Source organism: Erpetoichthys calabaricus, chromosome 2 (assembly GCF_900747795.2).
Source record: "Erpetoichthys calabaricus chromosome 2, fErpCal1.3, whole genome shotgun sequence".
Classification (NCBI taxonomy): Eukaryota; Metazoa; Chordata; class Cladistia; order Polypteriformes; family Polypteridae; genus Erpetoichthys; species Erpetoichthys calabaricus.
The window spans coordinates 20,510,195-20,530,856 of record NC_041395.2 but is presented as its reverse complement, the minus strand read 5'-3'; the positions used below and the strand labels follow the sequence as shown (position 1 = coordinate 20,530,856).

The window sequence follows — 20,662 nt, the reverse complement described above, 5'->3', positions numbered from 1 at the left end:
GCTAGATTTTGCTCATAAGTATACTGCTATTACATGGATTCTAGATCTGGATTTCTTAAATTTTCACAATATTTGTTGGTCTCCTGTTTGTTTTGCATTCCAATTCTGTCATCTTCTCTACTACTGCCTTTCTTCTCGCCGTTGGATCATAATTCTCTCTGTTTTTCAGATGCTGGGGGAATACAACCACTCTGTTCTTTGCTATGACCATGCTCTTCAAGCCAGGCCTGGGTTTGAGCAGGCCGTGAAACGTAAACATGCTGTCCTCTGCCAGCAGAAACTAGAGCAAAAATTAGAAGCCCAACATAGGTAAGAGGCTTCTAGGAATTATATTTTGCTTTTATTATATTTATTCTTTTATTTGTTCTTTACAAAAAAAGACAACATCTTCCTGCTTTGCACTATCCATAGTACAGTTTGATATATTTCCCGTATATTTTTATCATATTGTCCATGTTGGTTTAAGTGTCACAAACTGGTCAGTTATTTTATAAAGCCAAAATTTCATTAACCTACTCCAGACAAATTTCACCCCCATCATGAGCATGGTTCAGTTTGGTACAATGCATAGTATAGTCCATAACTGTGGTATAAACATACATGTTTGGCAATAGCATTGTAATTGTGTAGGGTACATTTTTTATAAATGACATTGTCTTCCTTGACAAACGTAGGGATATTTGAATGACACTAAATAAGTGGACATTGGTGGTGTAGAAAATGTACAACTCTCTATAAAAGCAGTATGCTCATCTTTGAATAAAGACTTTCATGTGGATAATATTCTGTGCTTATAGTCTCTGAAAGTCATAAAATGGTTCTAGGAGTGCCATTCAATTCAGGTTAATAAGGTAGGCTACTTGGCTGTAAAAACCCAGTCTCGCCACGCTTTTGTGGAATTTAACAGAATCTTTTCAGAGTAACAATCCGTATTGAAATCCAAGTAATCCAGATTTGAGAAGATGATAGCCAATTCCTTTTTTATTTAATTGTATTGATTTTATTAAAATCACACAACATTCCATACAAATAAATCAATTGTTACAAAAATAGGATCGAAAACAAATCAACCTCCACCCCTGAGAAAGAGAGCTAGGTCAGCAAAGTTAAACTTTAAAGCTAGTAAAAATAAGTAAATAGATGAATTAATAAGTGAATAAAGATAAATGGAAAAAAGGGAGAGAACCTGCTTCCTCAGTGCTTTAAAAGCTTATTCTAAAATTTTATTGATTAGATCCTGCCAGATTTTGAAAAAGTTCTGCACAGATCCTTTAAGTGAGAATTTGATTTTTTCCAGTTTCAAATAGTACATAACATCAGGTACCCACTGACTAAAAAGAGGTGAGTTAGGATTCTTCCCGTTGAGCAAGATAAGTCTACGTGCCAATAGTGTAGTAAAGGCAATCACAGTTTGTTTGTCCTTCTCCACTTTAAGCCCATCTGGGAGTACCCCAAACACAGCTGTTAATGGGCTAGGAGGGATTTTGACACCAAGGCTGTCTTCTTCTTCTTTCGGCTGCTCCAGTTAGGGGTTGCCACAGCGGATCATCATCTTCTTCCATATCTTTCTGTCCTGTGCATCTTGTTCTGTTAGACACCAAGACTGTCTGATAGGCATTTAAAGATTTTGGTCCAAAATGATGTTAATTTGGCGCAGGCCCAAAACATGTGACCCACTGAGGCTGGAGCTTGACTGCAGCGTGTGCACGTTGGATCTTGTCCTGGAAACATTTTGGACAATTTTAAGCGATGATGGCCAATTCCATATGTGACACCTGTCTTTCTTAGCCTTCACTTATAAATACACCCAAAAGGTAAAGCTCTACCATCAGCTCAACACTACAATACATTCCTGCACTAGAGTTAACATACTTTTAACGACTTGGTGCTACGGTGCTCTCACTTGTTTCATGTTAGTTAGACACGCAGGTAAAATTTTCAGTCTATTCTCTATATGTATGTGAAAATGGAAGACCAACTCAAAGTTTGGGTGCATTACAAATTAAAGTTGCACCTCCAGTTTAAAAGTATTTTTATTATTAATGTTTGAACTTAACTGTGCACTGATGGTAGACTAGCTGATAACTGAAAACAACAGGATATTTCTTGCCTTTCTTATTTTTGTATTAATTTATAGGAATGTGCTCACCTTTAGCCATTTAAATTACTTGCTCTTTTGAAAAGAGTTTTTCATTTAGATTTGTAATGTTATTGCAAAACATAAAGCTGAATCATAGCCTTGGTTTTGAATGTAATAGAATCAACAAATTTGATTTAGGTAAAAGTGATATTAAAAGCATTAGGAACAAATTAGATTTTTCCCTCTTTCTCCTTGAATATAGACATTATGTTTTTATGTTCTATTATTTGATGAGAATGACTAATTCAGTGTTTTTTTTTTTCCTTCATATAGGTCACTACAGCGTACGCTGAATGAACTTAAGGAGTATCAGAAACAGCATGACCACTACTTACGTCAGCAAGAGACTCTGGAAAAGCACAAACTGTTACAGGAAGAGCAGATTCTTCGCAACATTATCCATGAGACACAAATGGCTAAAGAGGCTCAGCTTGGTAATGAAAATGTCATATGAAAATGAAAAAGTCCAGATACCGTTACATCAGCAATGCGGACTGGTGACTATTTGCAGTTTTTTTTTTGGAGCTCGGTAGAATCAGTTCATATGTAGTTGCTGATTATTAAAACCTAACAAATCTGCCAAATTGGTGATCAGTAATCGGACATATGTATGGCTTTTACACGAGACATTTTTTGTTGTATTTTTCCAAAACCTGCAAATGATTCCCCTTTTAAACTTAACTACTAACGTGCACTGAAAAGCTTCACTTTCTAGTCACCGAATTGTGCTGTGTTAGAAAAGAGATTAGACTAAATGTGTCTTTTAATGGAAATCTGTTCAGCTGCTGTGTTTAAGAAAAGGAAAAAAAAGTAACATGATTTTAAGATGGTGTTTTGGTTCAAATAATTTTAATGTATGTTTAGATTAAATATTAATTAAAAATAGCTGATTAAAAATGACACAAGCTAAGAATCCACTAAAATTATTTTACATATTATTATCTTGCAAAGACAATGTTTACTTCTATATTAAGGTTAAAGGATGTCAAACAGTCAATTTTACAGAAAAAGTGTAATACAAAATGTAAACCAAAAAAATTAAAAACCAAAGCAAAAATTTTTGAATGCATGCTTTATAGTTTATCCCAACATGAAATGTATCTTTAGAGCATTATTTGCATTTTGTCTTTTAGGAAATCATCAGGTTTGCCGTTTGGGAAAGCAGCAACAAAGCCTTCATTGTTCCTTTGACCTTCCCGTGCGTTACCACAGAGGAGACATCTTTGAGAATGTTGAATATATTCAGGTCAGTGGGAAATGGCGTGGTCTTCATATCAGCAACTTGTTATTGCTTTGTGACAGTGGTTCACAACCCTTTAAATGAGAAGCCTTTATTTTAATGAATGTTTTGAACCACTAGTTGTCTTTCTACAATTTCTGCTTTGACTCAGTTTATCATTGTGTAGTGTGCAGTTCATGTAAAATATATTGCAAATAAGCGTGACAATGCTCTTTGAAAAAGATAGAGTAATGATCTCTTTAGGAATCTCTGTCTTGATGCTTTTTGATTAAGCAGCAAGACTGCAACTTGTAATGCTGCCATTTCACTCACTTAGTGAACTTAAATTAGTTGTCTAACCAGACAATTATGTGTATTTTATATATGTTACTTGCCCAATGTAATTTGCTGTGATGTCCAAGAAATAATTTAAACCTAATTTTTTACGTATAGAGAGAGAAAAAAAAGTTTAATAGAACAACAGTGGCAACCAATTCTGTACAGTGGCAAATGATTTGAAAATATGCATAGAAAAAAGAAAAAACTCTCAATCCACATCTCCGTTATTCAATTGTATGATCAAAATGCATGTTTTTTTTTGCTAAAATATTAATAGCTATTTCCGTAAAAATAGGCATTCCCATAATATAGTGCTTCTGAAGTAAAAACTCTTAATTAATGAGGAGGAGAGGCAGATCTTCATTTCAAAAGCGTACTTTCAGTATGGAAACATTTGGGGGAATGTTGCTGCATCATTTAGGTAAGCATATCTGATGCTCAAGTTAAAGAATAATACCGTATATACTTGTGGATAAGTTCTCCCGCAGATAAGTTGGGACTAATTTCTGGTATTTTATAATGTCGGTCATATAAGTAAAATGGGAATAAGTCATGCTATTGGTCCAAGAGATTATGATATGCTAACGCCCACCTGAGAGAGTAACCACGGAGCACATGGCCGTTTTCTTCTTTGTGGGTGCGGCAGTGGGCTGTATCAGCGTGTGCTCCTAACCCCTCTCTCTTGCACTCTATTGTTCCTACGTGACCACACAGTGATACCCGAACTATTCTGAAGCAACGTTTGCACTAATGAGTGTTTTTTGTATCTCACACCCTGTACACATTTATCATAAGAGCATCCCTTATCTATGATGGAGCGTTCGATCAGAAGAAAATATGAAGCTGGTTATAAATTAAAAGTCGTTGAAGGGGTGAAAGAAATTGGTAACTGCACTGCTGCAACAAAATTCAATGCGTCTGAGAAACTGATGAGAGATTGGAGGAGGCAAGATGATATCTTCTTCTTCTTTCGGCGGCTCCCGTTAGGGGTTGCCACAGCGAATCACCTTCTTCCATATCTTAAGTGTCGCATTTTTGAATGGGTATACAAGTCAGGGTCTGATTTTTATGAACGATTTTTTGGTTTTCAAGACGCGAGTGTATGTGGTAGTGATACGTTACTGTGACCAGTGCTTCTGTAATTGAAGACTTTATGAATGAGGAGTAAAGGCAAATCTTCATTTCAAAAGCACAGTATTATGGGAATGTCTTTTTACGTTTAGTTGTGCTCAGATTTATCCTGGAAGTTATTATTAATAATTTTTTAGCAAGAAATACATATGTCTTTTACATGTTTTGTGCTTTCTACTGTATAAGGGACATATGGATATTGCGACACGAGTAATATGGAAATTTTTTCTTTTTTCCACTGGCATTTTTCATATTGTATGCCGTTATTTGCAAATTGTTGCCGTTAATGTTCTGTTCTGTCATAAACTTTTGTCTCTCATTCTGCGTGAAGACATGAGGTTAAAATGATTTCTCACCTGTCCTTATAAACTGCATGGGGTAAGTAGCATACCATTTTTGAATGGAATACTCTGTAGTCATGAATTGAATATACATTGTTTTATTTCAAGAAAATAATTTATAAAATTTACGTGTTTCTTCTTTTTTGGGTACATTTTACAAAATGCAATTTTTTTATCAGTCAGTCTTTATATAGTGACTTTCACACCAGGTACATTCAGTGATTTAAAGGTTGCAGTCATAATTTTCAGTTCCTTCGTTACAAATAGCTTTGAAACAATGTGAAATTTTCCATTAGAATAACACAATATATGTGAAACCAAAATAGATTCACCTCATGTGCCTTAAAGTTGTTTGCCAAGCCATTATCCTCTACTCGGTGTCTGGATAAACGGCACAACTGATGTTAGTGCCTTTGCTCCAAATGTAGACAGGGCAGTTCTGCATTTTAGCAGTCATAAACTAGTGATTTATGCAAGTCATTTAATACTGGCACTGCTTACTGTTTCTTGTTGTAGTTTGGAGATGACTTTCCTGTGGCTAGCACTACATCCCTCAACTCTGAACAGAGTCTCAATCAAAGTGAACACAGAGAGCTATTCCCAACACTTTCTGCGCACTTTCAGTATGGAAGCATTTGGGGAGAAGACGTCACATCATTTAGGGTAAGCAGATCTGATGCTCTGGATAAAGAATAAGTAGGAATTTAGTGATATAATTCCATGACCAGTGCCCAGTATTTCATTGTTTCTACTCTAAATTTATTATTTTTACTAACAAAAAGATGTCTAGACATTAATTACTGTTTTTGATAATGACCTTATTCATTATTTGATTTTTGATGTGTTTAATGACAAATGATTGTTATGGTTTCAAGTTAAAATATGCTAGTTTTATATAACTTGCTATGTAACTAACGCCCCTAGTTTAAATCTGCACTGGGCAGGTTTAATATAGTTGGCAACATTTTAACAAGAACCTTTGGTTTTTGTATATCATTAAAATTATATTAATTTGTTTTTCAAACATTATAATTGTGGCAGTGTGTCTGTTTACGATCATAGTTGTGTTGTTCTACATTCTTTTCTCTGTGTGAATCACAAAGAACATGTCTTATATACAATATACACAAAGTGCTCACTGTATTCGATTTCATTGAGAAGTTGTGAATGCTTTTGATTTATAAAGCAGGTGTAGCTTCCTACAGATTGACTTTATGAGCATTTTGAAAATGACAGTATCCCAACACTTCATGATAGTAGAGCCTGGACATACTGCCTGCTGAGGGCCAAAAAGAAAACAAGTATGGGTTCTGTATGGCCATTTTTGTTCTCTGACCTTTATGGGGAATGTTAATCCAGAATATCAGTTGAAATAGCAGTAAAAAATTATAGTAAATGTTGCGTATGAGGAGACTCATTAGTGCATCCAAAAAGTGTTGTAAAGGTTTTATCCTCAGACGCATGGAATTATTTGTGCAGCTGAATTATGATTTATCATCCAAGAATCAACGTTCATATATAACATGAAATCTGAGCTAAGTTTTAGCTCAATTCACAAGGAATACAAACACTGCAGACTGAGACACAAGTTATTGTATAAGCTAAAAAGTTCCATTTCCTGCTAATTCATTCATGTCTTTGGATCATTCCTGTTGCAGTCTGATGATGGTACTATAATGGGCTCTGTTTTTATGGCACTGAGCTACAGCAGAACCAAATTTGAATTCAAGTTCAAAGTTTATTGTACTGCGCACAACACGTTTCCCTGTACAATGAAATTCTTTCTCTGCTGTCCACACCAAATGACAAAATCAACGAATAAAGGTAAACACAAATAATAAGTAGCAGATAGATAATAAGTAACAGAGGCAGCATAAAGTATAAAAACAGAATAGAAGTATAAAGTGTAAGGTGCAGGTAGGTGTGTGATGGACAAGTCCAATACAGTTGTGTGAGTAGATGGAGTGAGGTGAACCACAGTTATAAACTCCAGTCAGTTATTTAGGAGTCTAATGGCCTTGGGGAAGAAAGAGTTTTTTAGCCTGGAAGTCCTGCATTTCATACTCCAATACCTCCTGCCTGAGGGTAGAAGTGTGAACAGTTCGTGTTGGGGGTGGGTGGGTGGGGTCCCTGAGGATCGAGGCAGTTCTCCTGCGGACTCTGCAGTTGCAGATGCTCTGCAGAGTGGGCAGTGGGTTCCTGGTGATCTTCTCTGCAGGCGTTTGTGGTCCATAGCAGTAGTGTTGCCGTACCACACGGTGATGCAGCTGGTCAAGATGAGCTCAACAATGCAGCTGTAGAAGTTGCCGAGGATCTTAGTCAACATACCAAACTTCCTCAGCCTCCTCAGAAAGTACAGCCACTGTTGAGCCCTGTTGACCAGCTGTGTGGTGTTAAGGGTCCAAGTGAGGTGCTCACTGATGTAGACGCCCAGGTATTTAATGCTGCTCACCCTCTCCACTTCAAGCCCTCGGATAAACAGTGGCCGGTGAGGTCTCCTCTCCTTCATCATGTCCACTATCATCTCCTTCGTCTTGTCGGTGTGAGGACAACAACCTCACCCTCAACACAATGACACCAGACTGGCCACCTCCCTCCTGTAGGCCGCCTCATCCCCGCCAGTGATGCATCCTATCACTGTGGTGTCGTCTGCGAACTTTAGGATGATGTTATCTTTGTGGGAGGCGACACAGTCCTGGGTGAACAGGGTGTAGAGGATGGGGCTGAGGACGCATGCCTGTGGGGTGCCTGTGTTTGTGATAATGGTGGCTGAAATCCTATTACCAATCCTGATAGACTGGGGCCTGCCAGTCAGAAAGTCTAGGAGCCAGTCACAGAGGGTGGGGTGCAGGCCAAGTGCAGACAGCTTATGGGTGATAGCCATGTTAAAGGCAGAGCTGTAGTCAACAAAGAGTATCCTGATGTAGGAGTCTTTGTTCTCCAGATGGGAGAGGGAATAATGTAGTACTGCCGCGATGGCATCTGAGGTGGACCTGTTGGGCCGGTAGGCATACTGCAGGGGGTCCAGAGTGTCCGGTATGCTGCTGTGAATGTGGGCCAGCACCACTCTCTCAAAACACTTCATGATGATTGGAGTGAGTGCTACTGGCCTGTAGTCATTCAGACAGGTGGGTGGGCTTTTTTTTTTTTTTTTTAGCAAGGGGGACGATGATTCTACATGATACCTGTGACATTGTAAATAATCAGATAGATAGATAGATACTTTATTAATCCCAAGGGGAAATTGACATACTCCAGCAGCAGGATACTGATACAAAAAAACAATATTAAAGAGTAATAAAAAATGTAGGTAAAAAACAGACAATAACTTTGAATAATGTTAACGTTTATCCACCCCGTGTGGAATTGAAGAGTCGAAATAGTTTGGGGGAGGAATGATCTCCTCAGTCTGTCAGTGGAGCAGGACGGTGACAGCAGTCTGTTGCTGAAGCTGCTCCTCTGTCTGGAGATGACACTGTTCAGTGGATGCAGTGGATTCTCCATGATTGATAGGAGCCTGCTGAGCGCCCGTCGCTCTGCCACAGATGTCAAACTGTCCAGCTCCATGCCTAAGCAGGTGCCTTACTCAATGGTAGAATTGTTTCCATCCATGAGTGGGCTTCTTCAGCAGGATAATGTGCACTTTCCCCAAAACTTCAAATGCCTTAGGACGTTTCTAGGAATGCCAGTGAAATTGGCTACATACTGTACATTGCCCCAAAATGCCAAATATTGTTTCAAGTGTCTTTGACTTAGAATAATATGTTCTGGAATAAAACTTAACCACCATCTGATTTTTAGAATCTGTGTCACACATTGGATTCAATATGGACCAGCATTCTACTACTGCAGGTTTGACATCTCGTTGAGTCAATCCTGCAGTTACTTCAGGCTGTGTAATGGCAAATAGACCAAGTACCTGATAAAATGATCACTCATTATGTGAAACACATGCTGATGAAGTATGCTGTGACCTCTATGGTCTAGTATTGAACTAAGTGAGTATGAGTGGAGACAGCTATCTAATATTGCTTTTTTCCTATCAGTCTACTCTCAATGACAAAGTAAAAATGTATTTGATAATACTTCCAAATTTACTAAAAACTAAATTTGGAGTGCTGTGACACTCCAAATTGTGGTCACGTGCATCCTGTTTGCTTCAGTTCTCCTTGAGATGTATCTAGAACTTGATTGAAGCCTATTTTTGGTAAACTGAATTGATTGGGTGCTGTTTAGAAAGGCACACCTGTACCTGTTTATATAAATCCTACAAAATACGCTGCATGCCAGGACACAATCCAAGCCATGAAGTCCAAGGAACGCTCTGTAAATCTCCACAATGAAATTGTGGTAAAGCATAGATATGGGCAAGTGGATCAAACCGTTTGAAAAGCTTTAAGTATTACCAGGGGCACAGGGGCCACAACTGTGAAATGGAAAAGGTTTGGAACCAGCGGGACTCTTCCTAGAGTTGGTTGACCAGCCAGAGTAGTAACAAGGGGCAAGAAAGGCCTTGGTGAGAGAGGTGACCAAGAACCTAATGGTCACTCTTAGCAGAGTTTCAGAAGTCCTCCACTGAGATGAGAGAACCTGTCAGAAGAACAAGCTTCTCGGCTACACTCCTTCAATGAGGTGTTTATGGTAGATTGACTAGATGGAAGCCATTCTTGAGTAAAAGGCATATGACCGCTCGCTAGAAGTTTGCCAGATGGCATTTAAAGCATTCGGAGAGCATGCAGAAAAAAAAGATTTTTTTCTGTGATGAGGTAAAAATTAGATTCTTTGGTAGAACCCCAAGCACTCATATGTCTGATGAAGACTGCGTATCAGCTGCCTAATACAATTCCTTTGGTGAAGCCTGTTTTGTGTTGGTATAATGCTATGGGTGGGCTTCTTGGTTTCAGGGCCTGGGAGAATGGCCAGCATCGAGGGCAGGATGAATGTAACCAGAAAAAGAGAGATCCTTGGGGGGAAAAAAAAAATGTGCTCAAGAGTGCATGGTGACTGCAGACTAGGTCAGCACGACTGTGACTCGAGGATTACAGCCAAGACAACGCTGAAGTTTCTTTGGGGCAAGTCTCTGAGTAATCCTTGAGTAGCCCAGACATAAACCTCTAAGTACATCTGTCAAGATGGTAGTTTAGAGACGCGTCCCATCAAATCTAACGGAGCTTGCAAGGACCTGCCAGGTAGAATGGGATCAACTGCCCAAATCCAGGTGTGCAAAAGTTGTGGGGACTTGATCCAAGAATGCCTGAAGCTGGAATTACTGCCAAAGGGGCTTCTACAGAGTACAAAGTTCAGGGTGTGAATACTTGGAAGAATGAGAAGTTTCAATACTTTTAATGCAGTGCTGCAACTGAAAATAAAGTATTTTATAACAGTGTTTTTATTTTCTAGGAACACAATGAAGCCCTCTGGCCTAGAAGATCAGATTGCTCCCAGGACTTCCCTAGTATCCCCAAAGTAGAAACACTTCCCACATATTTCCTCCCACCAGAAAACCGTGGCTTTTGGTAAGGAATTCCGAGACACCATACGTAAGAGTTTTAAATGAACGCCAGCCACACCTTTCTGTATCTGTGTAATGCAAACGTTATTCTTTACAACTTTATTTGTAATGTATTCCAGTTTTGCTGATTGTCAAAAATGTGTCAAATTTTGAGCAGAATTGTCTTTGTGCCAAACATACTAGATTTGCTTGAAAACAATATTTATTATTTTTTATATATTAAATGAACAGTTTAAGGTCTGTTTGCTTATTATTTCCAAAAAATCCAAGTGTGGAAATAATTATGTTCAACAACTCACTGAAATCTTCACTCAAACAATAAAATTTAACAGTAGATGTTTACTAATTAAACTGTATTCTGTTTTTACATTAGCAAAATACTTTCTTTTTAAAAAATTAAAATATATAGGGGGAGAGTTGTCAGGAAAGTGCTATACACTTAAAATACTGCCTTATTTTTTGATGTATATGTGTGTGTGTATAATATATATATGTATACTGTATATACAGTCATATGAAAAAGTTTGTGAACCCTTCTCAGCCTGCATAATAATTGACTCTACTTTCAACAAAAAAAGATAACAGTGGTGTGTCTTTCATTTCCTAGGAACATCTGAGTACTGCGGTGTTTTCCAAACAAAGATTTTTAGTGAAGCAGTATGTAGTTGTATGAAATTAAATCAAATGTGAAAAACTGGCTGTGCAAAAATGTGGGTCCCCTTGTCATTTTGCTGATTTGAATGCCTGTCACTGCTCAATGCTGATTACTTGCAACACCAAATTGGTTGGATGAGCTTGTTAAGCCTTGAACTTCATAGACAGGTGTGTCCAATCATGAGATATAAAGGTATTTAAGGTGGTCTCATTGAAGTTGTGCTTCCTTCCCTTTGACTCTCTTCTGAAGAGTGACAGCATGGGATCCTCAAAGCAACTCTCCAAAGATCTGAAAACAAAGATTGTTGAGTCTTATGGTTTAGGAGAAGGCTTCAAAAAGCTATCTCAGAGGTTTAAACTGTCAGTTTCAACTGTAAGGAATGGAATCAGGAAATGGAAGGCCACAGGCACAGTTGCTGTTAAACCCAGCAGGTCTGGCAGGCCAAGAAAAATACAGGAGCGGGATATGCGCAGGATTGTGAGAATGGTTACAGACAACCCACAGATCACCTCCAAAGACCTGCAAGAACATCTTGCTGCAGATGGTGCATCTGTACATTGTTCTACAATTCAGCGCAATTTGAACAAAGAACATCTATATGGCAGGGTGATGAGAAAGAAGCCCTTTCTGCACTCACACCACAAACAGAGTCACTTGTTGTATGCAAATGCTCATTTAGACAAGCCAGATTCATTTTGTAACAAAGTGCTTTGGACTGATGAGACAAAAATTGAATTATTTGGTCATAACAAAAACAGCTTTGAATGGCAAAAGAAGAACACAACATTCCAAGAAAAACACCTGCTACCTACTGTCAAATTTGGTGGAGGTTCCATCATGCTGTGTGGCTAGTTCAGGGACTGGAGCCCTTGTTAAAGTCGAGGGTCAGATGAATTCAACCCAATATCAACAAATTCTTTAGGATAATGTTCAAGCTTCAGTCACAAAGTTGAAGTTATGCAGGGGTTGGATATTCCAACAAGACAATGACCCAAAACACAGTTCGAAATCTACAAAGGCATTCATGCAGAGGGAGAAGTACAATGTTCTGGAATGGCCGTCACAGTCCCCTGACTTGAATATAATCGAAAATCTATGGGATGATTTGAAGCAGGCTGTCCATGCTTGGCAGCCATCAAATTTAACTGAACTGGTGAGACTTTGTATGAAGAATGGTCAACAATACCTCCATCCAGAATCCAGACACTCATCAAAGGCTATAGGAGGACAGCGTCTAGAGGCTGTTAGATTTGCAAAAGGAGGCTCAAATAAGTATTGATGTCATATCTCTGTTGGGGTGCCCAAATTTATGCACCTGTCTAATTTTGTTATGATGCATATTGCATATTTTCTGTTAATCCAATAAACTTATTGTCACTGCTGAAATACTACTGTTTCCATATGGCATGTCAGATATTAAAAGGAAGTTGCTACTTTGAAAACTCAGCCAATGAGAAAGAAAAATCCAAAGAATTAAGAGGGGTTCCCAAACTACTTCCTTTGACTGTAGTATGCACACACACACACACACTAGGGTGTTTCCCTCCTGCTCGCTTCACTCGCCAACCCCCACCAGCCTGCGCTACGCGCCATCCACTTCGTGATTGAAAATATTGAGCACAGTCTGTATATTTTCTTTTAACTAGAAAGTAATGATGGACTCTAAATTACTGTTCTGCAGGTTTAAGGATTTTCTTTTTCGTGGGAGGTCTCCTGATGCCCAGCCTTCTCCTCCAGACTGTGATGTGGTGACAGATTCAGAAAGAAGTGGTCTGGAGTCTTTTCTTGGGAAAGGGCTCGAGGGAATGGGAGTTCCAGATGTGCATGCCAAGAAGGTAGGTTTTACTGACAATAATTTGAACTTGAGAAGTTTACATGCCCTTATTATAGTTTGAGCCTGAATTTATATAAAAATTAAATTGGGGTAAATCTTGTAAGACCTTTTTTAACCTTTAAGAAAAAATATTTGAATATAAATGTATATTGCAGCATCCAACAGTTATTTCTTATGTACAGACATTAAAGCACTTAGTCTATCCATTTTTCAGTCTTACAGGACAGATAAAGTGAAGTTTAATTTTACCAAGCAATAACATATTAATGTGTACAGGTGGTTCTTGCAGATATATACAAGCAGATAACCCCCCAAATTCCAATTTTCAACTGAATTTCAGTTAGTTTTCATGTAGAGATTACTTTCTAGTGAAGCAGAGAAGTTTTTTTTCAGATGAACACATGGTAGCAGTCACTAATGGTGATGAATTCTATTGCATACTACAGACGTAGTCACCCTTTTCAATCATTTTTGCTTTTGTGCACATGTGTTGCTGAATGTAACCAGCAGCACGTGCATCTGCGTCCAAGCCGTGTTGTCTCTGGAAGTATCCTGTAGCTGGTGGGATGAGGAGGCGACACTTGACAATCCTTTAGCATAGACAACACTTCTCTGCTTAGAGATCAGTTGCCATTTAGAGGTGGCTTTCTTTGCCATTTTCAACTCTATGAGATACTGTATCATTATCAAAAACTGTAGGGTGTTTATGCATAAGGTTGACGTATGTAGTACACACCCTTTGCTCATTTTAGTTCAATTATTTTTTTTGCAATTTAAATACATTAATGGTGCTTTACAGTCATTAATAAATTGGAATCTGTGAAATAAGTAATATAGCATTATGTGGTTTTGCTGATATTTCTATTAATGGTTATTTTCAGTGTAGGTTTCAATTTGTATACATAATTGGATTACAGAGTTTGACAGGAGTGGAGCTTGTCCAAACCCAAGGGGCATCTGTTTTTGGAAAATAAACTTTTCACTAGAATGGAATAACAAGGAGTAGCATGTATAATAGAAATAGTGGAAGATACATAATTTTGAACCAAAGGCCATATACAAGCAACAAATCAGAAGATTGCAATTTTTTAGTGGGCAGTTAAAGTGTTCTGCAGAGTAGGGGGGATATGAATGTTTTTTTCTTTCCATTTAGCACAGGGGTTTCCAACACAAATGGCTACATGTTTTTCTATCTGTCACTTTCTTAATCAGTGACCAGTTCATGCTGCTAATTGACTTCTTTTCCCTTTATTTTAATTGACTTGTTTTTTAAGACTTAAAGATGAAATTAGTAATTTTTCCTTAAACTGCAGCCAAACAAAAATGAGATGTTAAGTGAGTTGACGGATGACTAGATGACTAGCTGAGTCGGGGCCTCAAACTCCAACCAATTTCACTTCAACCAGTTTCTTAATTAGAAGCCAATGCTTATTGTTAATTAAACCCGTTATTTAATTCCATGGCTTGTTGGTGCTCTCATTTCCCAAACTGATTTTTTTTTTTTCCCCTAAAAGCACCATTAAAATGTTTTGTGGACCTGAGCAGATCAACATTACTGAGACCTTGACCTTTCTTTATTTTCAGGTATTGTTTGATCGACACAGGGAAGCTGGTGAAGTGTTAGCTTATTTTGTATCTCATTACTGTTTGTCTCCTAATTAAGAGAAACGAAGAAGTTAAGGGGCCTGAGTCTTAAACAGCAAGTCAATTAAATTTAAGGCAAAAAGTTTAATGAACAAGAAAAACTAGTCACTAAGAAAAGGGTTAGAATGAAAACCTGCATCCACTATGGCAGTATTTCTCAACCTCGGTCCTGCAGTCCCACGGTGGCTGCAGGTTTTTGTCCCAAATAGATTCCTAATTAGTGACAACACATTATAACACTGATCTCATTTAATTAGCTGGTATTATTTTTCTTTTATTCTACATTAAGAAAAGCACAGCTGCATGATTTTTACATTTATAGGACATTTAGAAATATTTCTGCTTTTGCCATAGATTTAAATGCTTAACTCTTTTTTGTTGATTTCATCATATTTTGCCCTTTCTCTGTAAAGTTTTTCCCCTTCGTTGTATCTTATTAATGACAATTAAAAATGAGCAGAGCAGAGAACGCTGACATACACTGAATAATCAAAGGCTGCAACTACTTTAGCATCAGACCCACTAATTAGTAATTAATGGATTAATTAAACAATTGGAACACCTAGAAAAGTAGAATGAAAATCAAGTTGAAAATATTGTTAAAAAGAAAAATTCCCATATAACAGCTTGGTACATTTTAATATATATAGATATAGCTATATATACACTGTATACATATACAGTGGACCCTTGACTTACAAACTTAATTTGTTCGCGAGGGCTGGTTGTAACTCAAGTTGGTTGTAAGTCAAGACTATTTTTCCCATAAGAAATAATGGAAATACCCATAATGCGTTCCGAACCTTCCACTGCAACACTTACTTAACCTTTTCATAATAAAAAAGGGTTGTATAATGTGCATAATTTACCAAAACACCAATAATTTTTCTAATGTACTAACCAAAAAGTTATAAAAAGTGCCTAGCCTACCAGAAACAACAATTTCATACTGTACTCACCATTTAATTTGACATCTTTGGGCTGCAGGAAGGGAGGAGGAGGAGAATGAAACGGAAGGTTTTTTAAAGGCTTACTTTAACTTGCGCTCAGGCGTTTGCAATCATTTCAATATCTTCTTTTGCGTTAATTTTACTGATGAGAATTTTTCTCAGCATTTCCTTGCGATAATACACTTTCAAGGTGCGAATGATGCCCAAATCCAATGGCTGAAGCGCTGCCGTGCACTTGGGTGGAGGAATTCAAGTGGAACTTTATTTAAATGTGGAAGCATGTTGTGGGCAGCACAGTTATTAATCAGAAGCTGAATCATCCTTTTTTTTTCTTCATATTGTGAGGTTTCTGAACTCTTTTGAGACCCCCCCCCACCCCAACTCAATGGGAACGACATGCTGAAGTGCGTCCTGAAGCGCGTCTGTGGAAGCTTGTTTGTCTGTTGCCAGGCAGGGTAACAACAGACTCATAGCGCTGCAGTGAAGCGACACAGAAGCAAATCATAAAAGATCGGGGTCGCGCTATAAGTCCCTGTCTTGCTCCCCAGGTTGAGTCTCAGTACTTTAGCAAAACCAGCTTTATTTAGCTTGAAACAGGAACGGCACACTTGTTTATTGTAGCGTGATCTGCCACTCTGCTATACACAGACACAGCAGATCAGTGATCAAGTTACCTGTTACCTGCATTTACAATGTTCCTTGCATATCACCCATCGATATCTTTTCTGTTTGCTTTGGCTGAGAGACTCAGCACAGCTTTGAGCCGGCTGTTGCCCCAGCAACAGATAAACAGTCTTCCATAGACGCAGAGTTTGGACTTCAAGACGCTCTTCGGTGTGTCGTCTAGTTGTGGGAGGTCCCAAGAGAGTTTACAAACCTGACATTTACCTTGAATGAGTGCCACATTAATAGGAATGTTTCTTGAACACGCATCACTGAACCACATAAAAACTGATTTTTCGACGTCTTCAAATGCAGCAGTTCACATACGTTTTGCAACCCAAGATTTTTCTTTTTTTGCTTGGTCTTTCAAGAAAGTTGACAGTGTTGATAGCGATAGCGAAATTCCGAATTCACTGGCAACGTCTTTTTTTCTTTTTGCCGCAATCAAGAGCTGTAAAAAATGTAAAGTTTTTTTTTTTCTAATATGAAGTGTTATCGTTTTTTCGTGTCTGCCGTTTCTATAGGAGGGTGACGATGAGTTAAATTCCAATGGATGTTTTTCAAATGTTGACGAGCAATAAGTAAAAGGTATCACTGAAATCCGCAGGAAAAAAAAAAAGGCAAAAAAAAAAAAAAAACTTCGAGGAAATTCAGAAGAAAGAAAAAAATTTACTGTGTTTCTGTTTGGGGGGTTGTTGTGCACAACTGAGCTGCGGTACAGAATTAACTGCTCTGTGGATGATTCATTCAAGCATTTCAAGGTCTTTAGGGCACTTCGTTGTAATGAAAGTATCTGCTTAATGTACTTTGTAGTAACGAGATTTCTATAGACTCGCATCATATGGGGAAGCTGTCGGGACCATAAAAACACTTCGCTGTAATGAAAATTTCATTGTAAAGATATTCGTTGTAATGGAATTTTACCTGTATATAGATAAATCACTGCACTGACCAAAATTACATCCACAAACACATGTATCTGGGCTCCGACTGATGGTTACTAACGCTCTCGGCTGTTTGTTTACAATTGCGCAAGCAGATACATGTGACCGCATTCAGGTCCTAACGCAAGTTGTTGGTCGTAAATCAAGTTGTTCGCATGCAAGGCCGGTCGTATATCAAGGGTCGACTATATATATATATATATATATATACACACACACACACACACACATATATATAATTTCAAATAACACATCACTTAATTAGCCCACGAGTCCAATTAAAAACAGAAGTTGGTTGAAACAAAAACCTGCAGCCACACACGGGGGGTGTCCAGGACCGAGGTTGGGAAACACTGCACTATGGCCTTCAAGGATCAGAGCTGAACATTCCTTTTGCATTGCATTTGGCAATTTTATTTGTATTGTTTTTGTTTTGTTTATGTGGCTAATTCATATGATAATCATAGTCTTTGAGTCTGCCCAACACATCTTGGAAGGGCTTAATTTTGAGACTGTCATATTGCAGAATACTAGAATGCTTGAAACAATGGCTGACGTTATTGAAACAAGTAAAATTTGCAGACCATATTCTTTACAAGATACTCTAATATAAGGTTCATGTTAGAATAAGCAAAACTGAGCATAGCAATATGAAGTTAAAAGTCTTATGTCCTTGTTGTTTCTATTCTGTATTTTAGATTCTGTTTTCCCGAGTTGAGAGTCCTATCCTCACTGAGGAACAGATTGGAGAAATTATTAATCAAGGATTTAAGGTAGGTTATTCATTTTGAACATGACATTTTTATATTCTCAACAGGAAAGGGAGAAAATATTGGTTATTTTGGATATGATCATTTGTGGTATTGGTCACTCATTGTAGAAGTTACAATTTGTAATGGGTCCCAGGAATTCTTCCTGATATAGGTGAGCTGTGACACAGATGAGATGATATAGGCAGCTCACATTACAAAGTACCCTTTAATGAAAGAGTCAAGCAGAAAATCCTAAGAATACAGTGGAACCTCGGCTCACGAGCATAATTCGTTCCAAAAATTTGGTCGTGAACCGAAGCAATTTCCCCCATAGACTTGTATGTAAATACAATGAATCCGTTCCAGACCATACGAACTGTATGTAAATATATATATTTTTTTAAGTTTTTAAGCACAAATATAGTTAATTAAAAAATAGAATGCACAGCGTAATAGTAAACTAAATGTAAAAACATTGAATAACACTGAGAAAACCTTGAACAACAGAGAAAACTAACACTGCAATAGTTCGCGCTATAGCGCTACCAACCGCTAGCTAAAAACACTTTTTTTTAATGAGTTTTAAGCACAGGGAAAAAAATGAAATTTGAAAAAATCTGTAATTTAATAAACCTCCAAGAAAAGTAACATTGCAACAATGCACGCTACAAACCGATCGCTGTAAACAGAAGTGAAAGCAAAATCAAGCCCAGTGCATTCTTTAACTGCCTTCCTACCTTATGCGTCCAGCCCTCTCTCTCTCGCGCTGCCTGTGTGTGTGCGTCTGTCTCTCTCTCTCTCGCGCTGCCTGTGTGTGTGTGTGTGTGTGTGTGTGTGTGTGTGTGTGTGTGTGTGTGTGTCGCGCTCTCTTGCTCTCTCTCTCTTGCTCACTGCACAGGAAATGCACAGGGAGAGACTGAACATGTACAAACCGAAAGGGAAACTGGCTTGTTCGTATACAGAATGTGTGGTCATGAACCAAGGCAAAAGTTTGGCGAACTTTTTGGTCATAAACCAATTTGTACATGTACAGAGACGTTTGAGAACCGAGGTTCCACTGTATGTGCTCCCCTGACTTTGCTTTGTACGTCTTATTACAGTGTGTATAGAAAAGAATCACCTCTACAAAGTATTCACATTTTGTTGCTATGCAGCCTGAAATGAAGAAGCACTCAAAAAAATTTCTCCAGCTGTATTTGCTCAATGCAACTTATATCAGCTAAATGAAAGATATAATAGCAACAGTTCAGAAAAAAAATAAAATGCAATCACTAAGATTGTTAAAGGATCACACCACCCCCAAATGTGTCAGTATTTTGTGGGATGACGTTTTGCTTTGATTACAGCTTTGGGTCTGTGTCTGTTCACAACTAGACTGTACAATATTTATTGGAAGCCAGTTAGCTTGGTGTGCAGTGGAGAAGGTGAGTAGTTACACCTGATTAAGTTTACAAGGATTTTTTAGGAGGGGTGTGATCCTTTAACCATCTTAGTGCTTCTCTTTTTTTATTTATGTATTTTCTGAACTGTTGCTATTATATTTTTTACTTGCCTGTTATAAGTGGAATTGAGTAAATACAACTGGAGAAATATTTTTTGTTTGTGTCTTCATTTCATGCTGCAAAACAACAAAATGTGAATATTTTGAAGGGGGGGGGGGGGTTCTTTTCTATACACACTGTATAGACATGTGGTAGTTGTAGCTATACAACTGCTTCTGATTCCTCAATACATCTTCTATGAGCCAACTTCCAAACCTTTAGCTTTGAAAAGAGGTTTTCTAAAACTGACTGCCCATGATGTACACTTACCTGTTTCACACTTCTGCCCTTTATCTCATTGTACAAATTTTTACTGTGCTCTGTATACATGACAATGTCAGCTCTATTACTGTGAATTTGATTCTTCCTGTTATTTCCCCTTTTCGATTTTTGATTCGATAATTTCTTTCTTATTTGTTTTCTTTCATTTTTTTTCTTCTTCATCATCACCGCCCTACCATGTGGATAGAAGAGCTCTCATGGCAGTCACCACCTCTATTACTGTCTGCAGCTATATCTCGGTCTGTATAAGTAAGATGTCTAAAACGTTGATGAGGCAGATACATTTTTTTTATTTCTCCAGCCCTTATATTAGAATTATTGGTTAACTAAAGGAGGTTTCTTCCTGTCATTGGAACATAAGAACATTAGAAAAATCTAGATGAGAAAAGGCCATTCAGCCCAACAAAGCTTGCCAGTCACTTACCACTTAATTCTTCTAAAAAAACATCAAGTCCAGTTTTAAAAGTTCCTAAATGCCTACTGTCTACCAAACTACTTGGTTGCTTTTTCCAAGTGTCAGTGGTTCTCTGTGTGAAGAAAATCTTCCTAATGTTTCTGTGAAATTTACCCTTAACAAGTTTCCAACTGTGTCCCTGTGTTCTTGATGAACTCATTTTAAAATAACAATCTTGAGCCAATGGACTAATTGCCTTCATAATTTTAAACACTTCAATCATGTCACCTCTTATTCGTCTTTTGCTTAAATTAAAAAGGC

At 37.9% G+C, this 20,662-nt stretch overlaps 1 protein-coding gene across 1 annotated transcript in view; it reads left to right on the top strand.

The window, feature by feature from the left end:
* The window catches only part of ttc17 (tetratricopeptide repeat domain 17), a 102,611-nt gene that overhangs the window by 28,950 nt on the left and 52,999 nt on the right, over positions 1–20,662 (top strand). Inside the window, exons 8-14 of the mRNA XM_028793498.2 lie at positions 170–309; positions 2,414–2,574; positions 3,274–3,386; positions 5,687–5,833; positions 10,571–10,686; positions 13,019–13,172; positions 18,071–18,145. Of these exons, the coding sequence (XP_028649331.2) occupies positions 170–309; positions 2,414–2,574; positions 3,274–3,386; positions 5,687–5,833; positions 10,571–10,686; positions 13,019–13,172; positions 18,071–18,145 (906 nt within the window). The remainder of the gene's footprint in view (positions 1–169; positions 310–2,413; positions 2,575–3,273; positions 3,387–5,686; positions 5,834–10,570; positions 10,687–13,018; positions 13,173–18,070; positions 18,146–20,662) is intronic.